A 22,787-nucleotide genomic window follows, 5' to 3' on the forward strand; every position below is an offset into this window, starting at 1 on the left:
CTGTATGGTGATAAATATTGTCTTAATTTGTATGGCTAAAGGGGAAATCAGGCTTGCATTGTGCACAAAACATATCTGTGTGCAGCCATGGCTCTTGGACCTTCTCCTAGACCAGAGACCTTCCCTGCAACTAAAACTAGTGACTCTGGCCCAAAAGACTGAGTTGTTGTGGTGCTTAAGGCACATATGCTGTACCAGAAGCACCCAGCCACTGTTCACGGAGGCATAATGCACTCTGAATGTACAACAGTTCCCTAACTTGGTCTTGGAACTTAATTTATTTCTCAAGGACTCCATTTAGGGAATTCTGTCCCCTCTGTGTAGTAGGGGAGAGAACAGTATTTCCCTAACAGGAATTACTTCAGTGTGTAACCTTGAGGTGGTATAACTTTCTACCACCATGTTATGTCTTTTCTATATACTGTTAATTCCATCCTCTTTTAATCAGTACTCTCCTGACTTAGTGCGACAGCTTAGCTTCTATTCCGTTATGCATAGAGGCTTCAGAAGGATGAAACAGGGCCAGTAAGGCCCCACAACAGACTGTTGCTCAAAGTAGGCGCTATCTCAAACAATTTGGAACTAACCAGCAGCCAAGAGGTTTTGGACAGTGTGTGATTCTTTGTACAGAGCTAATCAAATCATTAGTGCCTGATGTCTAGCTAAAAGCCACAGGAAAGCTAGCCTATAACACTTCCTATACATGTAAAATTGTTCAGCTTTATCTAAACTCAAATGTTCAGCCTATTCTGTAAATAGTCTCATGTTTGAAAGACCATGTAACATTCCCCTAGTAGTAAATACACCCTGTGATAGTAAAAATATAGCCTAGTATGTTGTGAGGTATAAACTAAAATTGGTGCGAATATCCTCTGATTTTTTTTGGGGGGGTGGGGCAGGGGGGAGACTTTGGCTAACGGCTTTCTTCAACATAGTTGCATAAATCAACAGGCAATTGTAATACATAAAGTATTGTCATGGTTAAGTTGAACTCTTCCACTTGAGACCTTCACAATAAAGTGATGTGCTTTCTATTAGAGATGTGCTTGTTGGTATAATTCATTATATAATGTGACTTGCTCCTCGGTGAGATCGGGAGCAGTAGGAGTAGCAAGTGTTGCAGAGATCAGGAAGCAAACAAGGAGGAGGTGTGTTGAGGGTAAAACATCTTCCCTTCAGAGAAGTGCACAAATGAACTTAAATGTCAAGATGCCTGCTACATACTATCCAAAACAATGTTAATATATACAGTAATAAAAGCATTGCAAAACCAACTTGGGCTACACCAGTTGTTTGGTGGTTATTTTTTTTCTCTTCCCCCTAAGTCATGACTGTTGTCCTGTGCTGTTCAGTGCTAGAGCCTGTGGCTGCCAGGCTCAAGGGGTGTGAAGGAGGGTAGAGCAGGCCTAAAAATCCTGGACAAGGGCACTGTGAGCTGAGCTATTAAAATATCTTTGATGTAAGGGGTCAGGCTTAAGCCTTGTAAGTGGTGGCAAAGAGGCAGCAGGTAACGTTTACTTGTGTGTAACTTCCGTCCTGCCTGGCTCTGGGCTGTGTTTGAGCATCACCAACTGCCTGTAGGTACAGGAACTGCTGACACGCTTCTTGCTGTAACCAGTTACTTCAGCCTTTTTGTTCAACTTGCACTGATCTATCACTTGGCAGTGACAAAAATTGGAAGATGGGAGAGATGAAAGAGCCACTGAATTACCTGTTTCAGTTTAATGATGCTCTCACCTTCTTGTGCAGTACAGAAACTTCACTTTGTTCTGTTCACAAGAATGGGAGGAAATGATGCATTTTGTGCAAGAACAGGATGATCACTGCTTAGTTTAAAGGTTAGTTAAAGCCCAAGAACCAACATTCTGTAGTTGGCTGTAACATTTTGGCCACTTGTGACACTGCTTCGGAGCTGCTCTTTTCTGTTGCAGGAAGGGTTTGGAAATCCTTTCTGAATGTTTTGCAAGCAGTGATGAACTGCACCAGCCCTCAGAGGGGAAAGGCACAATGCTGCACCCAGGGAACCCAGCACAGCACTAAACTACTACAAATAACAGGGAACAGCAGTTTGTAGATAACTTGTGTTTTTTTCCCTGAGCGTGCTCACCTGTTTTACTGAGATTCAGAGAGCACACTGGCTCTTTGTGTTTATGCATAAAAAATTGAAAGTTAAATAGGCTCTGCTTTGGCAGGGAAGGGTAATTATAAACATGAGTTCAGTTTGCTCCCAAGAACTAGAAGGAGTTGCTATTTCTTGGCTTCTAGCACCTATTTTTGAAGAGCATAAACAAAACATGAGAACATGGCTATTAAAATCACAGGGCTTTACTTAGAAGTGAGTTGCACAGCATACTATGGATTACTCCATTAAAAAAACTGTGTGTTCCTGATGTTTTGCTAATACATGGAACAGGCTACTTCAATAAAAAAGGAAAGCTACATTAAAAAACAAACCAAAAGAAGGCCAGCTGTGCATTTCTCACTGAGAAAACTCCCCAGCAGAGTCAGCACTATTAACCAGACATTCCAGTAGCCAAAGAACTGCTGTACAGCTCGCCTTTCTCAAGCCATGGTTAAAAAACAAAAAAAACCCCCTGAACTCAGCCCCGGGGTGGCTAACTCCGAACACAGTGATCATATGTATTTATTTGGCATCGCTGCAAGAGGTGGCAGAGGTGGTTTGGCGCTGGCTGCAATTCTTCTCAGCCGTCCCGAGACTGGCTAACAAAGCCCAGGTCTGACAGAGGCAGCACCTGAAATAAAATGGATTTACGTTTGCTACTTGTGCTTTGGCTGCAATGCAGAAAGAAAGAAAACCTCCTATGCTATATTTAAATCACCTCCACATACACTTGCTAGCGTATAGGATACAGCTACATATGTTTAGCAATTTAAAACCAAAACCAAACCCAAGCTACTTAAGATACTGTTACTCTCCTCTAAAGCACTGGAAATAATTTTTCCTCTTCGCCGCTCTGAATTTTCAGGTGTGGAGTGGGCCATGGGGAAGTCAACAGCCTGAGCTAACAGGAGTAGGAGGATAGTGGCGGGGGGGGGGGGGGGGGGGGGGGGGGGGCAAGGTTATCCTGCAGTACCTAAATTCCTACTTCTTGGTGCTCAGATGATGTCAGGAGCCTTCCTGCACCTCTGGCCCCAGCACCTTGCTGACACCCACGATTGTTTCGCATAGAGGGTTTTACAGTGACTCCAGTCACAGCAGGAGTGGCCGAGAGCTGTGGCAGCACCCAGCTGCCTTGACTGCCCTCAAACACCACGCACCCCTCCACCCCCTTATGCTCACCCTCCTGCCATGCCCTCCCAGAACACTTCTGTCTGCAGTTTTATTTGAAGGAAGATGTTCAAGAAATCAGCAAACAAACGGTCTAGTCATATTTCACAACCTGAATTTGCTTGCTTCCCTTTCCCACCACAACATGGCAAGCAGAATTTTACACTGAGAAAAGGAAAAAAAAAACCAACACCCCAACAACCAACCAACCAACAAAAAAACCCCTCACCCCTTTCCCATCTCCCTCTGCTATGCAAGTGATCTTGGTAGAACAGCTGTCTGTCCGTCCACCCCCGACACCGCCTGACAGTGACCTCCCAGCTCCCCAGGTCTCTCTGAGGAGCTGCTGTCACTCTCACCACGCTCTTGGGTTTCATCAGCTGGTTCACCAACACACAGCTCTTCCCCTGACACACAGACCATGGGGCATCCATTTTGAGATCACCCTGGCCGCCTTCTCCTTTTAGGATTTCCAAATACCAGATTAAAAGAAATAATAATAAAGCCTGATGTATAGTGTTTGCTAAGTTTTTTATCTTCCTACACTGCTCTCCTCCCCTTGCCACAGAAAGGCAGATTTTCCCCCCTGCTTACCCACTGAGCAGCCGCCTGCTGCACCCCCTTGTCCTCCATCCCATCCTTGCCCTGCGCAGGACCCACAGCAGCTAGAACAGATTCGTACAAGTGCTCCGCTTGGGTTTCCAGCTCCTCTGACTGTTTTGCAATCAAACCCAGCGTGTCTTTCAGAGCTGGAAAACAAAGGGTATGATGGAGTTGTTAGTAATGTGACAGTTCAATGTCTAAGAGCAGTAAGACAGAGTTGCACTCGCCTGGACAAAAGTTTGAAGAAAATAGGGTATTAGAAATCAATAAGCTGATTTTCATCCCATCCACGTTGTGATGCAGAGTTTGGAGCATGAGAAAAGCAACCTAGGAGGCTCCAGGTTAAGAGTGAAGATAAGAAATAGGGGCTCCCAAAGGAAACCTTGGGGCCTGTGTAAGACAGCCCATTGTAACACAGCCTTCGACCACTAAAGTCGCCACCCCTTTGGTGACTGCAGACATAGCCCGCCCTTTGGAAATCCCTTGTGCCAGATGCACCCAATACCCAGAGTCTCTGCCCCAGGTGTGCTGCACCACCAGCCAGGCGGGGCTGTCTCCTCAGATCAGCTGCTGCCACCTGCCCGGAATGCATCAAGTGCGAGCAGGGTGTGAAAATCACGCCCCGTGCTGGGCAAAAGCATCTCCCAGCTGCCTGCTGACAGCAGCCTGCAGCCCGGTGGGAGCTGACCACGCTATAGTTAAGACAAAAACCTGTGAAGGGACCCATAAGAGGCAGAAACCCATCCACCACCCATGATGGGGCCCCTCACTACAGAAAGGACATTGAATGACTCGAGCGTGTCCAGAGAAGGGCAACAAAGCTGGTGCAGGGTCTGGAGCACAGGTCTGATGGGGAGCGGCTGAGGGAACTGGGGGGTTTAGTCTGGAGGATGCTGAGGGGAGACCTCATCCACCTCTACAACTAGCTGAAAGGAGGGTGTAGAGAACTGGGGGCGAGTCTCTTTACCCAAGTAACAAGCAATAGGACAAGAGATAATGGCTTCAAGCTACGCCAGGGAAGGGTTAGATGGGCTATCAGGAAGCATTTCTTTCCAGAAGGGGTTGTGGGGCTGCCCAGGGCAGTGGTGGAGTCCCCATCCCTGGAGGGGTTTAAGAGTCAGGCTGACCCAGCACGGAGGGATCTGGTGGAGTTGAGAATGGTCAGCGTGAGGTTAATGGTTGGACTGGATGATCTTCAAGGTCTTTTCGAACTGAGAGGATTCTGTGACAGATGGCACAGCACAAGGCAAGGGTCAAGACATGCTGCAGTTTGGGACTAATCGCTTCAAACCTCCAAGTCCACTCACCTCCCAAGTCTCCGGACAGCAACAGAGGTGTGAAACCCTTTTTGTTCCCGTACAGCTGCTGAACAGTGAACTCTGCCCACCACTTTTCCACCCCTGCACACACAGGGCCAGGGATTTTGGGGGGCAGACACTACAGCCAGCGCCCCTGGCTGTGTCCACAACCAGCCCTGCTCAAGTGCTCCTCCTCACCTGGTGAATTCGATGCCATGCAGTCAAGGAGAGCTTCTCCCCTCTCCAACACGCTCTCCGTCAGGCTCCGGTGATCAGCCACGTCTTTCCTGAACTCCTGGGAAGGGAAGAAGAGGAGCGCTGCTTCAAAGGGCTCTTAGAAGAGAAGCACCTGTGGCAGGTTGTCTGGGGAGCAGTTTCCCCCACACAGGTTCCCAGTGTTCCTCAATTCAGGTTTGCACACCCAATGCGCCCCGTATCACCCACCTGGAATGTGCCAGCGGTGTCTTACTTTGTGCACCGAAGACAGGGAGGAAAAGCTGACGGTGACACCTACCAAGCAGCGGTGCAGCGATGCCTTCATGCTCTCGGTGTCTGTTGAGGGTGGTACCCAGCTGTCGGTGATGTCTGCGACGTTGTACAGCCAACGAATTAGCTCTTCCAGCTGACAGCAAAACATCTACTTAACAAAGCATAGCAAAAGGGGTTACTTTTCTACTTTTGCAACAAAGGTATGGCAGGGACAGCAATAGGTGTTTCAGGGAGCACCTGATCTCTCCTGCGTTCCTGTCATGGGGCTGGTGATGCCCACCTCCCCCCAGCACACAAACATCCCTAAGCTGGGGAAACCAAGGGTCAACAGAAAAAAAAAAAGCAAAAAGCAAAAAGCGAATTAAACCCCCAAACACACCCCAAAACCACAGTGTGGCAAGGATTGAGGGGCACCAATGAAATAGCTGCTATTGAGAGGTGTCAGAAGCCAGTGGCACCCAGGCTGAAGGAAGGGGTTTGCCTCCACCACCTCCCAGCGGAAGAGACTCCCTCCTCCTCCAGCAGAGCTGTGCAAGTTAATTTGCAGTTGCTTTTCCCCAGGGGTGTGTCTCGTTCAATTAAGTGCTTTCATTTATTTTTAAAGCTTCTCAGTAAGGGATTATTTTTGTAAGACGCTGCACAAAACCCAGGGGTCTCTGCTCTCACTGAAGTCAGACTCCAGCCCTGCTCCTGCTCTGCGGTCAGGGTTTTGCTATAAAGCCAAGTTGCTTCTCCCTGGTACTGTAATTTGGGGTGACAGATGCACCCCTAACGCTGACCCATTTTAAATTGGCAGAGTTATTCCCATACAAGAGGGGGAAAGAGTTGCACTGGTGTTTGCAGCTACATGCATACTAACAATTATTCGCTTGCAAACAGCTCAGCATCATTTCCAAATTCTGCCCGGGGCTGGGGCAGGGAAGAAGATGGAGGGGAAGGCGGGAAGCATGGCACCAGTGCCAGGATGGTCATGAGGCACCGCTTGCCCAAAAAGTAAAAATTCACAAAATAACCAGGAAACCTCAGAGAAACCCCACCAGTTCTGCCTGGCCTTATTATACCGTTAAGTAGGACCTACTCTGCGGAAGATGAGCGAGCCCAGGCTGAAGGGAAAGGCTGGCCATGCCACATTGAATTGCCAGAGTGATAGGGCAGGCAGCAAACGCTGGGTTTCATGCTGGTCCAGCCCCAAACACAGCTCTCACAGCTCCCCCCAGTGCAGTGGCCCTGCAGGATGGGTGGGCTGGGGGAAGCCAAGCGCCACATTCCCACTGAGCCCAGCCCGGTGACGCTGAGCCCTGGCAAAAGCGAGATGGGCTCTTGCTCCACCAGAAGAAATTAATCTGCTCTGGTGAGCCTCGTGCAAAAATTACCACCAGCTGCCAGACACCGAACATTCTGCAGAAGGGGAAGCCTTAATTAACTGTGCCATAAATACAGTACCATTTTATGCGAGATCTTCCCATAAGAATCTTTATTTCTGGTCTCAGCCTACCTTAATGCACTGGGCAAGGGACTCGCTCTGCTGGCTCTTCTTCGGATGTCCCCTGACCCGTGGTTCATGTAGGTACGTCCCATCCAATGTGTCCCTGAGACCGGTCGGTAGATGAAGCCGCCACAGAGGATCCCTATGGATCTGGCCACACGATTCAGCGTTTCCCCAGCTGGGTTTTCGAGAGCTGCAGGGGTGTTGCAGCCCTGCGCAATCCTCAATATTCCCTCTTTCGTCCCTACCACCTGCTTCCCTGAAAGGAGACAACAGAGATGAAAGGGGCTGCCTGATGTCACTGTGACGTGGAAGGTCATGTTCGTTATGCCTGGGGATCCTTATAGTTAAGGAAAGATCGTTCAAAAACTGAGCCAGCCTTTCCAGCTCCCGCAGTCTTGGAGGCAGGGAGAGAAATTCTTCATCACTCTCCCACTCTTGCCTCAGGGGGAGCACTTGCGTTGTAGGTAAAAACCTATTAATGGTGCTATTCGCCTGCCCTTTGTAGTTTGGGAAGGGGCTCCCTCTGGTACACCAGCGTCTCCCATCTGCAGCAGGGTGCCCAAACGAACCCAGCCCAGCTGCCTCTGTCGTTACATCCTTAGCAAAACCTCTCAGAGGACAAGATGAAGTACTCTTTGCGAAGGATGTTTTTGCAGCAGCTGACGGTTCATAGGACGAGCCAGCCTCCGAGCAGCCTCTTTTTCCAGGCATCAGGGTGGAGAACCTCTCTGCAGAAGCCACGAACCCCCAGCGCCCATTTTCTCTGCTTCCCCGAGCCTGCCCACCTTGGCTGTAGATGCTGGTGGACCTCGATGTGCCCTCAGGGGAAACAGAAAAGCTGTCCAAACCTATTCCTGAGTCATGGAGGAAAGGCTCCGGCATTTTTCCCAGCTTGTATCTTGGCTTCAGTGGATAAGCATAATCCAACAAGTCCTCATATTCTTTATTGGGGTTCCAGTGGGGCGAGTGACGGTCTGGAGATGGGGGTAACGAATCCGGGATGGCGCAGGCCCAGTAATCAGCTTGGTAAGATGACATCCCTCTGACGCGCTCCGCGGTTGGGTGGTTGCCAAGCAGAGGACCGAAGGGTTTGCGTGGCCGCGGCGCCCTGCCTTCCGCCACACCCCACCGACAGCACAGGTCCCCAGCGGCCATGGCCGCGGGAGAAGGCACGTCCGTGCTGGCTGCCAAGCTGCGGGATGGCTCTTTGGAGAGGCCGTTTTCTTCTGAGGACAGAGTGGAGAAGCTCAATGCGGAGCGGCTCCGCAGGGCGCTCTCAGGGCTGGGCGGGGTTTGGGGTCGCAGAAGCTCCGGGGTGGAGGAAAATGGGGATTGAGGTCCCAGCCTTTGGCTCGGCCGGCTGGCGCGGGCATCGTGGCAGCTGCCAGCGAGGATGCTCTCCCCGGCAGAGCTGCGCCGGCTGGGAGGGCTGGACACTGGCTCCCAACAGCCCGATGCCTTCACCTGCTCAAGGACCCAGGGAAAAAGGAAAGGGAGAGAGAGACGCATAAAATGAAGTATTACATCCAGACAAAAGATCCCTTTGTCCTGGGACATGGTGATAAAACAGATAGCCTCAGACCCGCCATGGGAGACGCTGGAAGGGGAACTCTGCTCCATCTGCGGGACAGTACACAGCTGCCTGGAGCGGGGCTTGTTTTTAAGGAAAGGCATCCCGAGGGCTTGGGAAGCTGTGTGAGTCATTGGGCAGCAAGAGGTACTTAATTAAGGAGCCCCATCCCAAGCAACTTTCCAGCTCCACGGCGGCAATACCGGAATAGAGGCAACAGCTCAGGTGCCGGAGCCCAAGCCATTCCCCCCAAGACCGCTTAGGCCAGGGCTGGGGTGGGCACACTGGCTGGAGGAGACGGAAAGCCCTTGCTAGGACAGCCCAGACAAACAAATCCCCGCCTTGGCTGGGACCTCCCGGTGATGCAGCAACCCCTGTACATACAACCCTCTCACCTGCTGCTCTTCTGAGGAGAGGAACCGGTGGCTGACGCGACGAGGCCCATCGCCGCCATCAGCGGCTCTATAAATTAATGTCTCTGTCTCCGAGAGGCTTGTTCTTGCTCCGGGAAATCTGGATGCAGATGCCGAAGATGCTTCTCGGTGGTAGCTCGAGCCTCCCTGGGTAACACCAGTGACCAGGGAACTACGTCTGCTCGTTGCCACGTTCTCCATTCCTTGCAGGCAGGGCTTGGCTTCCTCTGCCCCTAAAAGCTGGTGCAGGCTGTCAGCCAGCTCTGGGTAGTCCATCTCCACATCTGCACAGTCCCACCTACCATCGCCCTCAGCCCTCCCACTCAGCGAGGCTCCAGAAGCTGACTTCCCCACATCCACCATCAGGACGGAACTTCAGCAAGACAATGATGAGCCTCAGGCTCTCTGAAATACACAACACGTGGTAGCAGCAACTCACCATCTCCTCTTTGTCTCCAGGCCAAGTAAAGAAACTGGGTATCTCTAATAACGAAGAGCTTAAGCATGCTCCGAGTCAGACCCCAAAAATCATAAAGTTGCATCTCAGTGTGTCAAGTGGGACAGAGGAAAGAGCAAACCTTCGTGTCTCAGCAGCGTTTTCTGGTTTTGAGGACATGACACCCAGGGAAAATCTATTAAAGCTCTGGCTGCACTGAGAACAAACCTGTAGTTTACACCTTTCCGGCACAGCGCAACTCTCTCCTGAATTAATGGCCAATCTCACAAACAGTTTTTGCACCATGAGGTTACTGGGCCCAAATGAGACATTGTTAACTAGGATGTAAAGCACCTATTAGTATGGCTGAGCCCAGAAGGCTGTTGGGGTAGAAAGCTGAGGGTTTCAAAACCTTGAAATGGAAGCCACCCAGAAGTGAGAAGTATATATAAAAAATGAGAGGGGGTGGTAGGAGGCTGTAAAACCCAAACTTGGCACTTAGCTCTGTAGCTTCTGTCTCAATTCATGAAATTAACTCTTTGTGAAATTAATGGAAATGATTGCACAACCAATGACACAGTTTCAAGCGTGCTGTACAGCCAAGCCCATTGCACCTTGCTGCAAATCCTTCTAACATGAAATATTATTCTCAGAGCCTGAACCCCGGGTGCTCCACACACGGAGATGCTCCACCACCACTCTCTCTCTGCCCACGCTGCAGCAGGACAACCAATAGGCCAAATCAAGGCGACCCAATACAGCAGCACACAGGAGATCTTGTTTTACAAAAACCAGCCAGAGCTGAGCGCCTCTGCCTGTGTTCACCGAGCTAGCAGGACTCAAAAATACTCTCAATGTAAATGACACCTTGCGGGACCCCCTCAGAGCATCAAAACTGGCGCTGCCCAAATCCTCATGCACAGGCTCTGCTCTGCTGGGTCCCAGGCAGGGCATCCTCAGAGGACCAGCAATACCGAAGCCTCTTCCAGCAACTCCAGCCCAAACCAGGGTGCCAGCATTAAGAAAACATCAGCAGAGTGGTTACTACCCAGTTAGCATCGGGATGGCAATGTAGAGGCCAGCCAAGGGAGCATCAACAGCAAACTCAACTTGAAAAGAAATTTAAAAAAAAAAAAAAAAAAAGGAGGAAAGAAAGTATTCCCAAACAATACTTGGAAGTGGGAAACAAGTTGATACTCACACCCTCTGTCAGCTCTTTTGTCGCGATCTCATATTATGATCCACCCCTCCGGCGACAGGGGTTTTTCCCACAAGCAGAGCCCACGCACAGAACAAAGAGCAGCGGGGTGATGCACCGGGTCTCCAGGGGAGACCGAACCCCCAGCACAACCCGTGGCAGGCACTGCAGCTGCCTTCCCCCTCCCCAGGCGCCGGCAGCCCGTGCAACTGCCCAGCAGCTATATTCAGCAGGGCAGCAGCTGCAGAGAGGGCGAGTAAATCCTGGGCCCTCCCAGCCTTCCACACAAGCCGTGTGCCTGCCAACACCTCGACTCACCCACGTGATTGCTTAAGTAGCTGACAGAGACAACCCTATGCACATCATGCTATCCTAAAATCAATGGTACTGCTCTCCTTTTCGCCCCCAAAAAGGCTGTATATCCAAACAAAAACACATGGTAATTGCAATAAATGTAACTGATAAACCTACACCTGCTAAATTCCCTAAATATTATACAACAAATATCATTCAAATATATGTAAGCATATATATCTTGTTTAACAAAAGGTAGATTTCTGATGTAAACAGAAAGAGTAACTCAAACCACTCCTGAACACAGGTGTGTTTCCTACAGAGCATGTGTTTGATTTCTTCACCTACACACCACACAGATTTTAAGGCCAGAGGTCTCCCGAGCCCCAGGAGGCAGCCCCCTGTTACTGGCCAGCACTCACTGACTCCCATTCAGTGCCTCTGAATTAATTTTGTTTAGAGAATCAGACAAGCAATTATCAGCGAATCAAATGCCAAATCCAGGTGATTTAAATGCTCAGAAAACCCCCCGAGATGTATTTGTTTACCAGCTTTAAAAGCCAGGGCCTTGGCCGCAAGGAGAAACGATGCTCACTGATTGGATTCCTCCTCCTCCAACCAAAACCTAATGAGCAAAATGCCACCGGGCCGACAAATTGTAAGCTACTGCATACTAAATTCCAGGATCCATTTCAGAGCCTAAGAGCCTGCTTCAAATTCACCATTTTGGGTGCTTTCCTCTGTGACAAGAAGCAGGTGATCCAGCAGAGATCATCACTAATTATCATGACATGAACAGGCATCTCACTGGCTCTAATCCCTCCTTGCATGTTCTGGCAGCACTGTACATCCAAACTGTCCAGTAAATATAAATCTTAATAGAGAGGAGGGCACTGGACACCCATAGCTTGGGACATAAATGCTTCAACAATCTGTTCTGTTGCTTGGTAGTGATTAAAAAAAATACATAAAAGAAAGAAAAGCTTAACAAGGCATCAAAGCAAACTTTAAAGTTTTAAACTGAATGTGCAGTAATTAATGATTGACCTCGGTACCTCTTCACTTTTAAGAAGATGGCACATTAACTTCAAAGTGATGTTGAACATCATTATCTCCACCAGATTTAGTGGCTTGAGTCATGTGTCAGTCAGCCCAGTAAACACAATTATAAAAAAACATATATAAACTTGACCTTTAAATCTGAAAAACTTGTGTTAAGCAAGATTTAAAAAAAAAAAAAGGTAACAACCCATCTATTATTTTTGTAACCATATGCAGGAACACAAAGGTTGAACTATTCTCAACTTTCAAGACTATCTGTTGATCTTACGGATGCAGCATGCAGTGATATACATTTCTACAATGCCATCGGTCTAAAAAAAGACCAAATGCTGGTTTACCGGTTCATTAAGTCTCCAGACTGGAGAACTGGAAGCTAAGGAGAAACAAGGAAACCTGCCAGTATGCACAAGTGAGAGTAAATCCGCTTATTCAGAGATTTCACTCCATTGTCAAAAGTCTCTAGTTCAGGCAGCTAATTTCAATTAATTTCAGGTGGAGTTGGACATCCAACCACATTTGGGTGCAAAGTAGATGGGGAAGTCACACACATTCCCTACATGGAGCGATCAGGCAAAAAGTCATCTTTAAAAACAGTGAAAATGCTGATGTCACTAAGTGCAATTCCCAACTACAAGAGCATCTAGAAAACAAGGCTTCTCACCATTTCCCATCGAGATTAACCCTCACGACGGGAAGAAGCTGCCCAAATCCTTGGGGAAGACCAACACAGCTCCAAAGAGGGATGTACGGCGACAGCTTTAGGCACAGTGGAAACTTTCCACTGGCCTTAAAACCACAGGAAAGGGACCAGAAACCCCTGCTACAGCCCAGCCCTCACCAGCGATGGGGCGGCACAGAAACGGTACCCGCGGCCGTTTTTTTTAGCTAACAGCAGACAGTGGCTGTTTTCATTCATTTCAATAGGGAAGGTCCATGGGGATCTCTCCAGAAAAGCGATCCCTGAACATTTTCATGTCGTCAAAAGAAATCTGCCTGCCAAAGAGTCGCACAAAAGCCAGCAGACAAGGAGAGCTCTGTCCCAACCAGAGACATCCCACCGCCCGTGGGAAGCACTTGGCTGGCAGAGTTCAACCAGGGCAGCAGACGCTGATCGAGTTTCCGTCTCCCACCAGCTCTGGTTTTGTTGGGAAGGTTTTTGTTGTTGTTGCTGTTTTGGGGAAAAAACACACTGCTCTTGCCTGTCAGGCCTGCGGGATCTGAGTTTTGGTATTTTTTTGCTCCTTTTCTCGCATGCTTTCCGCCCGAAAAGCCTTTCCCGCAGCTGAAAAAACGGCAGATTAACCAAAAAATCCCCAAATAAAGTCAATAGAGCCGGGGAGGCACCGCACCCGAGGGACGCCCTGAACTGCTGGAGACACGGAGGCAACGCGCCACGGGCTTCCACAGGGAAAGCCGCCCGCTTCCCCCCACACTCCGCCCCGCGGGCGGCCACGACAAGACCCAGAGTTGCTCCTCTGTTCCCCCGCCGCCCCCGGGAGCCCCCGGCCCGCACCTACCGTGCGCAGGCCGCCGCCGCCCGCGCCGCCACGCCCCCCGCCCCGCGTCCCAGCCAATGGGAACGGGGGTCGCCACGTCCACAGGGTCGCCCTTACGGCCCGACAGCCAATGGGAGCGGAGCGTGGCGCTGGGCCCCGCCCCGCGGCGCGGCCCGGCGCTGCCCCCGGCGCTGCCCCCAGCTCTGACCCGGCGCTGGGCGGGGAGCGGCCTCCCTGCTCCGGGACCGCTCCTGGCTCTTGGCCGAGCAAATCAGCCGCTGCCACCGGGGACTTGAGCCCTCCGGGAGCGGCGGGCGCTGCTGTCGCTGGAGTAGTGTGACTTCCAGTGCCCTTGACGGGCTTGTTGCAACTTTAGGGTGTTTCCTTTTCTCCTACATACAGCCCTTTTCTCCCGTGTATCACAGAATCACAGAATCATCTCGGCTGGAAAAGACCTTGAAGATCATCCAGTGCAACCATTAACCTCACACTGACCGTTCTCAACTCCACCAGATCCATCAGTGCTGGGTCAACCCGACTCTTCAATCCCTCCAGGGATTGGGACTCCACCACCTCCCTGGGCAGCCCATTTCAACGCCTAACAACCCCTTCTGCAAAGAAATGATTCCTAATAGCCCATCTAACCCTGCCCTGGCACAGCTTGAGGCCATTACCTCTTGTCCTATTGCTTATTACTTGGTTAAAGAGACTCATCCCCAGCTCTCTGCACCCTCCTTTCAGGTAGCTGTAGAGGGCGATGAGGTCTCCCCTCAGCCTCCTCTTCTCCAGACTAAACACCCCCAGTTCCCTCAGCCGCTCCCCATCAGACCTGTGCTCCAGACCCTGCACCAGCTTTGTTGCCCTTCTCTGGACATGCTCGAGTCATTCAATGGCCTTTTCGTAGTGAGGGGCCCAAAACTGCACCCAGTCATCGAGGTGTGGCCTCACCAGTGCTGCGTACAGGGGTTAAGATCCCTTCCCTGTCCCTGCTGGCAATGCTGCTGACCTGCTCAGGGCCCAGCTCTTCACTGGCAGCCTCCGCTCCTCTCTGGGTGTTCCTGCGCTGTTTCTGGGATGGGAAACCATCTAAATATGGTATTGCAGGAGCAATGGCTAGATTTGAATGGCAAATGGATTTCAGCATCCTACAAGCACAAGGCAAAGACTCTTTTTGGAGGAAGTGCAGGGCGTCCCTCTGATGTAGCAGAGTGTGTTCGAGGGCCAGCTGCCAGCCATGCCCTGCCCTTTGGGCAGCTTTTTGGGTAGATCCTCTGGCCATGCTTTGCAGCAGGCTGCTCGGGGGTTTGTACGCAGCCAGAACCTTCTTTGGTGGATGGAGCAGCCATATCCTGACATGTGCCCATGTCCCACAGAAAATACAGACCTTTCCTCTTGTTTATATCCATAGGCTGATTGTTCTTTTTCTGCATCATCTGCTCCCGAAGCTTATTTCTTAGATAACACTAAGATTTCTTAGAGGTCAGTTATCTGAATGACATTGCTGCCAGCTTTAGGCCGTGAAGGACCAAAGAGACATCTCGGCTTTGCTCAGCAGGCTGGCAGCAGGGTGAGGGGAACAGCACAGGTAGCCCAAGTCCCTGGGCTAGTGCTTCAGTGCGCTGGCCACACTCCTCAGCCCCACAGCGTGCTTCAGCTCTGCCACCCTGTCTATTATGGGCCAGGTTCCCAGCTGCTGTGAGCCGGGTTTATTCTATTGACCTCAATGGAACCAGCCCCAGTTACCATCCTGGAGAATCTTGCTTTTTCTCTCTAGAGAAACAGAGTGGGAGTAACTTTTTTGGGGCTGCTTCAAAAAGCAGAGCTGTAACACCATGGTATAACATGGTACAGTGCTCTCAGAAGAACTCACAGCTAAGAAAAAGCCCACATCATCCCTGTTACTGCATAATATTTCAGTATTTGAAGTTTATATGATGAATGTTATAGCAAGTCTTCTGGAGGGCTGCACATCCCTCTGTCTCTGATGCACGCTTTTGAGAGTCAGCTTTTTGTTGGAATTCATGCAGGCAAAGCCCTTTTTCTTTAAAGAAAAATTCTCTTTAAATGTTGTTTATTGCTTATTCTCCAGGGAGCCAGTTGCCTGCCAATAGAGGCAGTGCTGATTTCAGGCGAGTCAGAAGGCTGAAGCAAACATGGATGGGTCATGATTCATACCCAGGCTCGGCTGTTTTTAGCTGTTTAAATTACTTGCAAGCTGCCAGACATTGTTCTCAGGGCTGAATAGCACTCGGCTGCGGTCTCAGCCCCAGCAGGAAAGGTTTGCGTCCTGTTCCATCTCCGATCAAACAAATGCCAGGATGTCTACAAGAACAGCCAGAGCGCCACAAAATCTTTCCCCTCTCCTTGGGCTCATGCTGAGAGGGTGTCAGTAAACAAGGGGGGAATAAACTGGTGATCTAAAGGAGAGATTATTTTAAAAATTCAGGGAAATGATACCAATTTTCTTCCACTGGCATCTGGCCCTCTTTGATAGGAACTTTGCTGAAGAGAAACTAGCTTATTTGATGTATAATACAGGGCCAAACCCAGCCAAACTCCCACCCAAAGTCACTCGAGGCTTGCAAAGACTAACACGGATATTCTCTTGCTGGTTTGAGACCTCAGGATTCTTTCAACCTTGTGTTTTTCAGCAAGAAGGTTCTCCAGCAAAGACAAATGATTTCCCTGCATCTGTGGATGCAGTAATTCAGCAGTAATCCCCATATCGATTATGTGAAGTAGAGCTTGCTTAGGATCATCAGATTTGGAAGTGGTACATTTCTAGCATACGAGAAGCTGGGATAGGAAGACTCAATTTTCTTCAAAAACTTCTACCTTCTTGGTGGGAATATCCATAGTTTTGTACAGAACCGGATGTCAGGAGCACCAGTTGTATGTATCCAGCACTTTAATATGCCTATAACTGATCATGTACTGTTATCCAAAGTTTTTGACACATCAGTTTGTCGTTTCTTCCTACCTTGAATGGTCTCACACTACAAACCAGATAGTTAACACTCTGTGATGAAACCTGATGCCTGGATGTGCACCATATGCTCTTGCATAGCATCTGCACCGTCTTTGGCATCAAATTTCAGTCTCACAATGCAAGTGTTTGGGATGGATGAGATGTCAGCAAATGCAGGGCTTAGACCTGACCTATTTGTTCCCAGGGCATTGCTAGCAATATTAATAGAGTACTGCAGTGAAAAGAAAAACTGGTTGTAATCACTTTGCCATCTTTCGGCCAGCAGTATGACATGATCTGGGGGGAGGATTTGCCTGCATTTGGAAAATTATTCCATTTCTGATGCTGTGCCTCTGATAGCCAGAGAGTTAATATTACGTGTAACCTGTTAATACACCTGCCTATTTTCCAGTGTTATCATCAAGGTGGGAAGAAGCTGCCACAGCCACCTTTGCTTCTGTTGTCTACATCAAAGTGATTGACATTATTCCTCTCCTGTGTTAAAATTCCTCAGGCACTGATTTATAAAAACACATATGTTGCAACCAGACAGTGCCACATTCCTTGCTCAAGGACAGGCTGGCTGGCAAGTCTCTCACCCATGGTTCTGGGCAGGAGCCATCTTCGTACAAACTGCTCAGGACTCTGCTCACTGTGCACTTGCTCTGCCTAACCCCTCTCTGAAAGGTGTTTGTACAGAGGGGTCCTTCTCCTCTTGAGGCTAACAACCCTTTACTTTTCCCTAGAGGTCAGGATTGCCACATCTTGGACCGTTTCCCTTGTTCTCCTCTTGATTCTCACTCTTTGGGTCATGTTCCTTTGAAGCTCCACACCTAAAACCAGTCCAAAACTCCAGCACGGGCTTGGCTATGATTAGGCAAAACTGGTATGGTAGTCCAGGCTATGTTCCTGTTTACACACCTTGGTACAGTATCTGCCTTATTCACAGTGCAGGGCATTTGACTCATGCTTCTGACTGCTCGTAACTTCCTGATCCTGCTCCTTAATCTACGATTTCCCACCAGAACTAGTGCAGTTAATTACTCTCATCTAGATTAATTCTTTGCAGTCTCTGATGTCCAGACCTTCTCTCAGTTTTTCCAGTGTTGGTATGAATTTCAGCCCTGATCTTTCCCATGTTCCCAGACCTTCTCCTCCAGCTGGGACCTGCAGATTTTTCTCAGTTCCAACATTTGCTTCACTAATCAACTACTTATAGTCCTGGACCTACAGTAGGCCCCTGAAGAATCCAGTCATTCAGCTGGACTAGTAGTGTCTAAATAAGCAGGTTCAAACACAGCCATGTTGCTTTAGCTTCTTTATGAAGTCTTGAGAGACACAGCATTACAGAATGGTTTGGGTTGGGACCTTAAAGATCATCCAGTTCCAACCCCCCTGCCATGGGCAGGGACACCTTCCACTAGCCCAGGTTGCTCAAAGCCCTGTCCAACCCGGCCTTGAACACTGCCAGGGAGGGGGCAGCCACAGCTTCTCTGGGCAGCCTGTTCCAGTGTCTCACCACCCTCACAGGAAAGAATTTTTTCCTTGTATCTAATCTAAATCTTCCCTCTTCCAGTTTAAAGCTATTACCCCTCATCCTATCCCTACACTCCCTGATAAAGAGTCCCTCCCCATCTTTCCTCTAGCCCCTTTCAATACTGGGAGGCCACTATAAGGTCTTCCCGGAGCCTTCACTTCTCCAGGCTGAAGACCCCCAACTCTTTCAGCCTGTCCTCACAGGGTAGGTGCTCCAGACCCCCGATCATCTTTGTAGCCCCCTCTGGACCCACTCGAGCAGGTACATGTCCTTCTTACACTAGGGGCCCCAGAGCTGGACACAGCACTGCAGGGGGGGGGGTCACACCAGAGTGGCATAGAGGGGAGAATCCCCTCCCTTGACCTGCTGGCCACACTGCTCTTGATGCAGCCCAGGATACGGTTGGGCTTTCTGGGCTGCGAGTGCACATTGCTGACTCATAGTCAGATTTCCATCCACTAATACCCACAAGTCCTTCTCTGAAGGGCTGCCCTCAATCCACTGATCGCCCAGACTGGATTTGTGCTTGGGATTGCCCTGACCCATGTGCAGAGCCTTGCACCAGGCCTGGTTGAACTTGGTGAGGTTTGCAGGGGCCCAGCTCTCGTGCCTGTCCAGGTCCCTCCGGATGGCCCTCCCTCCAGCGAGTTGACCGCACCACACAGCTTGGCATCGTCAGCAGACTTGCTGAGGGTGCGCTCGATCCCACTGTCTGTGTTGCTGACAAAGATGTTAAACAACATCTTTAAAGACTCATCAAAAGCCTGCAAAATTTCCCTCACTCTTGTAGATCTTCATTGCTAGTACCGGACTATTATTAATTAGTTCCTGGAAGTGGTAGAAATATTTCCTAAAGGTGGTAGCTGCTTCTTTTTCTTCCTGATTTCAGAGAAGCACATATGAAAATATGACTTAAGCACACCCAAGAGAGATGACGAATAAAACACATAAAGCAGAACTAATGAAAAACGGAGGAAGAACTAGAGTCACAGCTATTTTAGTGTCAACACTGAAGCGCAGAATAATGAACCCCAGTGCTAGCAGCTGGGCAATTTCATCTCTTTACCACTCGGTTGCTCAGCTGGACAGAGTGGCAGGATTAAGCCCAGGAAAATTGTCAACCAGAAATTGCACTTCTCCTTTCTGGCCACACGATGTCCCCATCACACCAAGAACTGCCTGGCCAGACAGCCCTCAACAGGAGACCCAGCCACAAAGGCAGGTGTTTCAGATTTCCATATCCCGCCAAAGCATCTCCTTACCTCTGTCCAGGCTCTAAAACACCCACACAGCTGCAGATCAGGGCTAAGTGCCGTGGTGCAGAGACGGATGAACGGGATGGAGTTGGTGTGGTCCAGGCGCTTCGCCTTTCCTCTTGTTGGATGAAGGTGACATGTTGCTGTGAAATAAATAGGAGCCAGATGGTCAAGAGGTGGTAGCAGCTTTTGATTAATGTGAATTATAATAGACAATGAAAAATTTGGATTAATTTCACTTTTTAAAGGTGAGATTTTACTGCTGCTTTCAGTGGGGAATGTGAGGGATTTCTTTTGCATTCTAACTGCTGGCATGTCTTGGACCCTTTGTCATTTGTATGTTGACCTGAGCAGAACCAAGAAGCCCTTCAAAACCAGAGCTGGGATCTGCAGGAACCAGTTGTCAGTGCAGACATTTGTAAAATAAATATTGGGATTGGTATGAATGAAAATCTGTTTATGTAAGCATCAGAAGAAATAGCAGAGCAGCAGAGAGGTTAAGGATGCCTTGTATTCATAACAAATGACACTATTTTCACCAAAAAAATTGAGACTATGTTGTTTTTGTCAAGCCCAGAAGGTGTGCACACCAAAAAGACCATAGCGCACACAACTCATTCATGAAAGAGCCTCCTCTCTGATAAGAGGAGGATGGCAGCATATCACATCTTCCATTCATTCTCCTGGCAGCCTAGCAGGAAGAGAGACTGTAGCAAAGGATCACCACAAAACAACTATCGATGCTTAAAGATTATCAAAGAACAGTCCCAAAAACCGGTAGGTTTAGTGAAGATTTGACAGCCATCATCCCTTGATGTGTATGTTGCATGTAAGCTATTAGGGCCAGACCACTTGAACAACCATGTCTTGTTGCTTGTGAGAACGAGTGAATGAAAACTATAAGAGAATGCGTGTGGGTGGGTAAAACCAGCTTAAAACGTAAATAAATACCATGTTCCCCTTCTGTAAGATCTCATACTGAGTTTGGCCACAGGGCTTTCCTACCTCAGCGAGAATGGTACTGCTAAAAGGACAAAGCCTGGTGCCTTCAGGATGCTCAGAGTCAAATTACTTGAGCTGATTGATGATGCAGTACCAGAGAAGCTTAATCTGAGCGATTTGGTTGCTGTTGGTTGGAACCTACTCGGTTTGTGAGATTTGAGTTGCGAATGTTTGTTGGCCTCCCTCAAACTCTAGTAGCTGTAGGCATCGACATCTAATTACAGTCTAGCACAGCACGATGAAGAGAATCCAGATCTGCCTGATTGTGTACATGTTTTGGTGACAAAGTAATTACAGTAATTTACATCGCATTGCTGATCACTGTCCTGTGGAGATGGCAAGGTCTTGTTACCCAAACCTGTGGAGTGGCTTTGCGTTGCATCTCTGGTCCTAGGTTTCAGAGCCAGTTTGTAATTTGTCTGATCCCTGGCATATTATTTTGATAAACCCAACCCTTACGATCATGAGGATAACTTTTGAAATGTGGAAATAAATTCCAGCTGCTGCCCTACCTGACCAGTTTAAAACCACAGGTATCTTCCACAGCATGACGGCTTGACCCTAACATCCAAGATGCAATAACTTTCAAGAACAGCAAGTTAGCTGTACGCTCGCCAACCTATTTCCATGCACATCACAGCTCACGAGACTCTTGAGAGGTACAATGTACTCGCATGTTCGCTTGAATGCTCATAATGGGAAGACAGCAGATTTGGTTTTCGACAAGCTAACCTCAACCTACGTATTTTAAAGATGACCTGTTAGCGCAGCTGTACCACACAAACTGTTTGACTCAAACCATTCATTTCACAGCAGAACAAGATGGCGTTGTCTTCTGTTTAACTAACTCCCAAAGCACTTCCGTATAATTATATCTATCTTAATCAGACAAACTGGGGATGAAAAAAAAAAGGAAAGGACTAATCTGATCCTTGGCCATAATTGGATTTCCTTTGCAAATATTAAGTTACAACAATAGCAGCAGTTCTTGTTATAAATTTATTTTTAACTGCTTTTCTTCATGTGAACTAGGCAAATGTGTGTCGCCTGCCTAGAGCTTTTTGGAAGGAAGAAGCAAGAAGCATTGTCCCCAAAACTCTCTTCCTCTTAAAAAAAAAGATGAAATTACTAGAAATTGGGAAGCATGTGGCCAGATTGGTCAGTGGTGGTAGAAAAACAGAAGTTATTGAACTTTAATTAGAACTTCTTCCAACTTTTATCTCTTTGTTGAAATACTGGAATAAACTTTATGTGTAATAATGCCTTGCAAGCTCTTATAATGTCTGGCTTGAGTCAGCTGGGACTCAGTCTAAGACTCAGCTCAGTTTTCATTAAAGACAAGCAGTCATTCCACATCTTTCCATGAGTCTCATAAAACTTCATGTGTTTCAAATGGCAAGGCACTACAGTTCTGACAACCACCACTTACCTCAGATGATTTCAGAAAACCTGTTTTAGGCAGCAGCCATCTCTGTATTCAAAGCTGACATTTGAATGGCTACAGGCCAAGGTTCAAGTGGACATCTCTGTTAGCTTGCTGCTCTTCTCGGCATTTCAGATAGGAAGAAAGAAGGCAAAGACACAAACATGGGGTCAGACAGGCTTTTTGGAAACCTCTACATTGATGGTTTCATTAAATTCACATACTAAACCACAATACCAGTCACAATTTGTAGGTCATACATGGGCAGGTACTTCAAACTATACTTCTTTCTTCTGGTGCTTGCAATTCTTGCAAATTTTCCATCCTTGTTTATTAGTTCTGGGGCAAGAATTTAATGCTTGAAACTAACCAAACTACACTTACATGGTAGATTTGCTTCAGGATTTGTGATGTTCTGCATTGTGCGTCTCAGGATAAAATCTACCCTACAGAGACGTATGAGTGGAAAAGTTGTGTCAAACCCACTTTGATAGCAAACCCAGGCCCTTGATTCTGGAACCAGCATGTTGCTCAGACTGACTGTGTGTGTCAAATGCAAAATCACCATGAATTTACCGGCCCGGTTGCGTACCACAAAGGATTTGCTAGATGATTTCTCCCACTTCTCAATCCTCCTCCAAGGAGCAAAGTCTGTTTGCTTGGCAGCAGGTCTCTCTGTCAGCCCTTCTACTCCAGTATGGCACACATCAATAAAAAATACCTACTGATCTGGGCTCTCCCAAAGCCTGTGCAGAGGGCTTGGAGAAATGCAGCTCTGTGTAGGCTTGCCCTGGGCTCCAGGGGAAGGGGTTAAATGGAGCCATACACCAATAATCAGTGATGCAAAGGGCACAGTCTAGGAGAGTGGACCCTAACACCAAGTTACACAATTCTCATTCTGGGGTATTTCCAAAGGAGAGTTTGCTTGGGTGACAGAGCCCAATGAGCCTGGTCCAGCATGACA

General features: G+C 48.5%; 1 protein-coding gene across 2 annotated transcripts; it reads right to left on the reverse strand.

The window, feature by feature from the left end:
* Positions 1 to 2,313: 2,313 nt before the first annotated feature.
* On the reverse strand, positions 2,314 to 13,698 carry CEP68 (centrosomal protein 68). Of its 2 annotated transcripts, none has more exons than XM_074922766.1 (7): positions 13,659 to 13,698; positions 9,134 to 9,556; positions 7,175 to 8,632; positions 5,705 to 5,827; positions 5,389 to 5,485; positions 3,884 to 4,038; positions 2,314 to 2,753 (listed from the first exon to the last, which is right to left on the reverse strand). In XM_074922766.1, exons 2-7 carry the CDS (start codon positions 9,512 to 9,514, stop codon positions 2,703 to 2,705), a joined length of 2,265 nt encoding a protein of 754 aa, XP_074778867.1. In that variant the 5' UTR covers positions 9,515 to 9,556; positions 13,659 to 13,698; the 3' UTR covers positions 2,314 to 2,702. The 2 variants fall into 2 exon arrangements, with proteins under 2 accessions (XP_074778867.1, XP_074778954.1); XM_074922853.1 differs by having other exon boundaries at positions 13,655 to 13,675.
* Between the last annotated feature and the right edge of the window lie 9,089 nt (positions 13,699 to 22,787).

The sequence above is a fragment of the Athene noctua genome, chromosome 1 (assembly GCF_965140245.1).
Source record: "Athene noctua chromosome 1, bAthNoc1.hap1.1, whole genome shotgun sequence".
Classification (NCBI taxonomy): Eukaryota; Metazoa; Chordata; class Aves; order Strigiformes; family Strigidae; genus Athene; species Athene noctua.

What these genes read in the sequence shown, in the direction of transcription:
- CEP68 (XM_074922766.1), bottom strand. Translation starts at nt 9,514, where the DNA reads ATGGTGGATGTGGGGAAGTCAGCTTCTGGAGCCTCGCTGAGTGGGAGG. An exon ending in CCCTTGCCCAGTGCATTAAG is followed by an intron (nt 5,828 to 7,174) that starts GTAGGCTGAGAC and finishes TTTGTTAAGTAG; the next exon opens with ATGTTTTGCTGTCAGCTGGA. An exon ending in AGCAGGCGGCTGCTCAGTGG is followed by an intron (nt 2,754 to 3,883) that starts GTAAGCAGGGGG and finishes ATTTTATTTCAG; the next exon opens with GTGCTGCCTCTGTCAGACCT.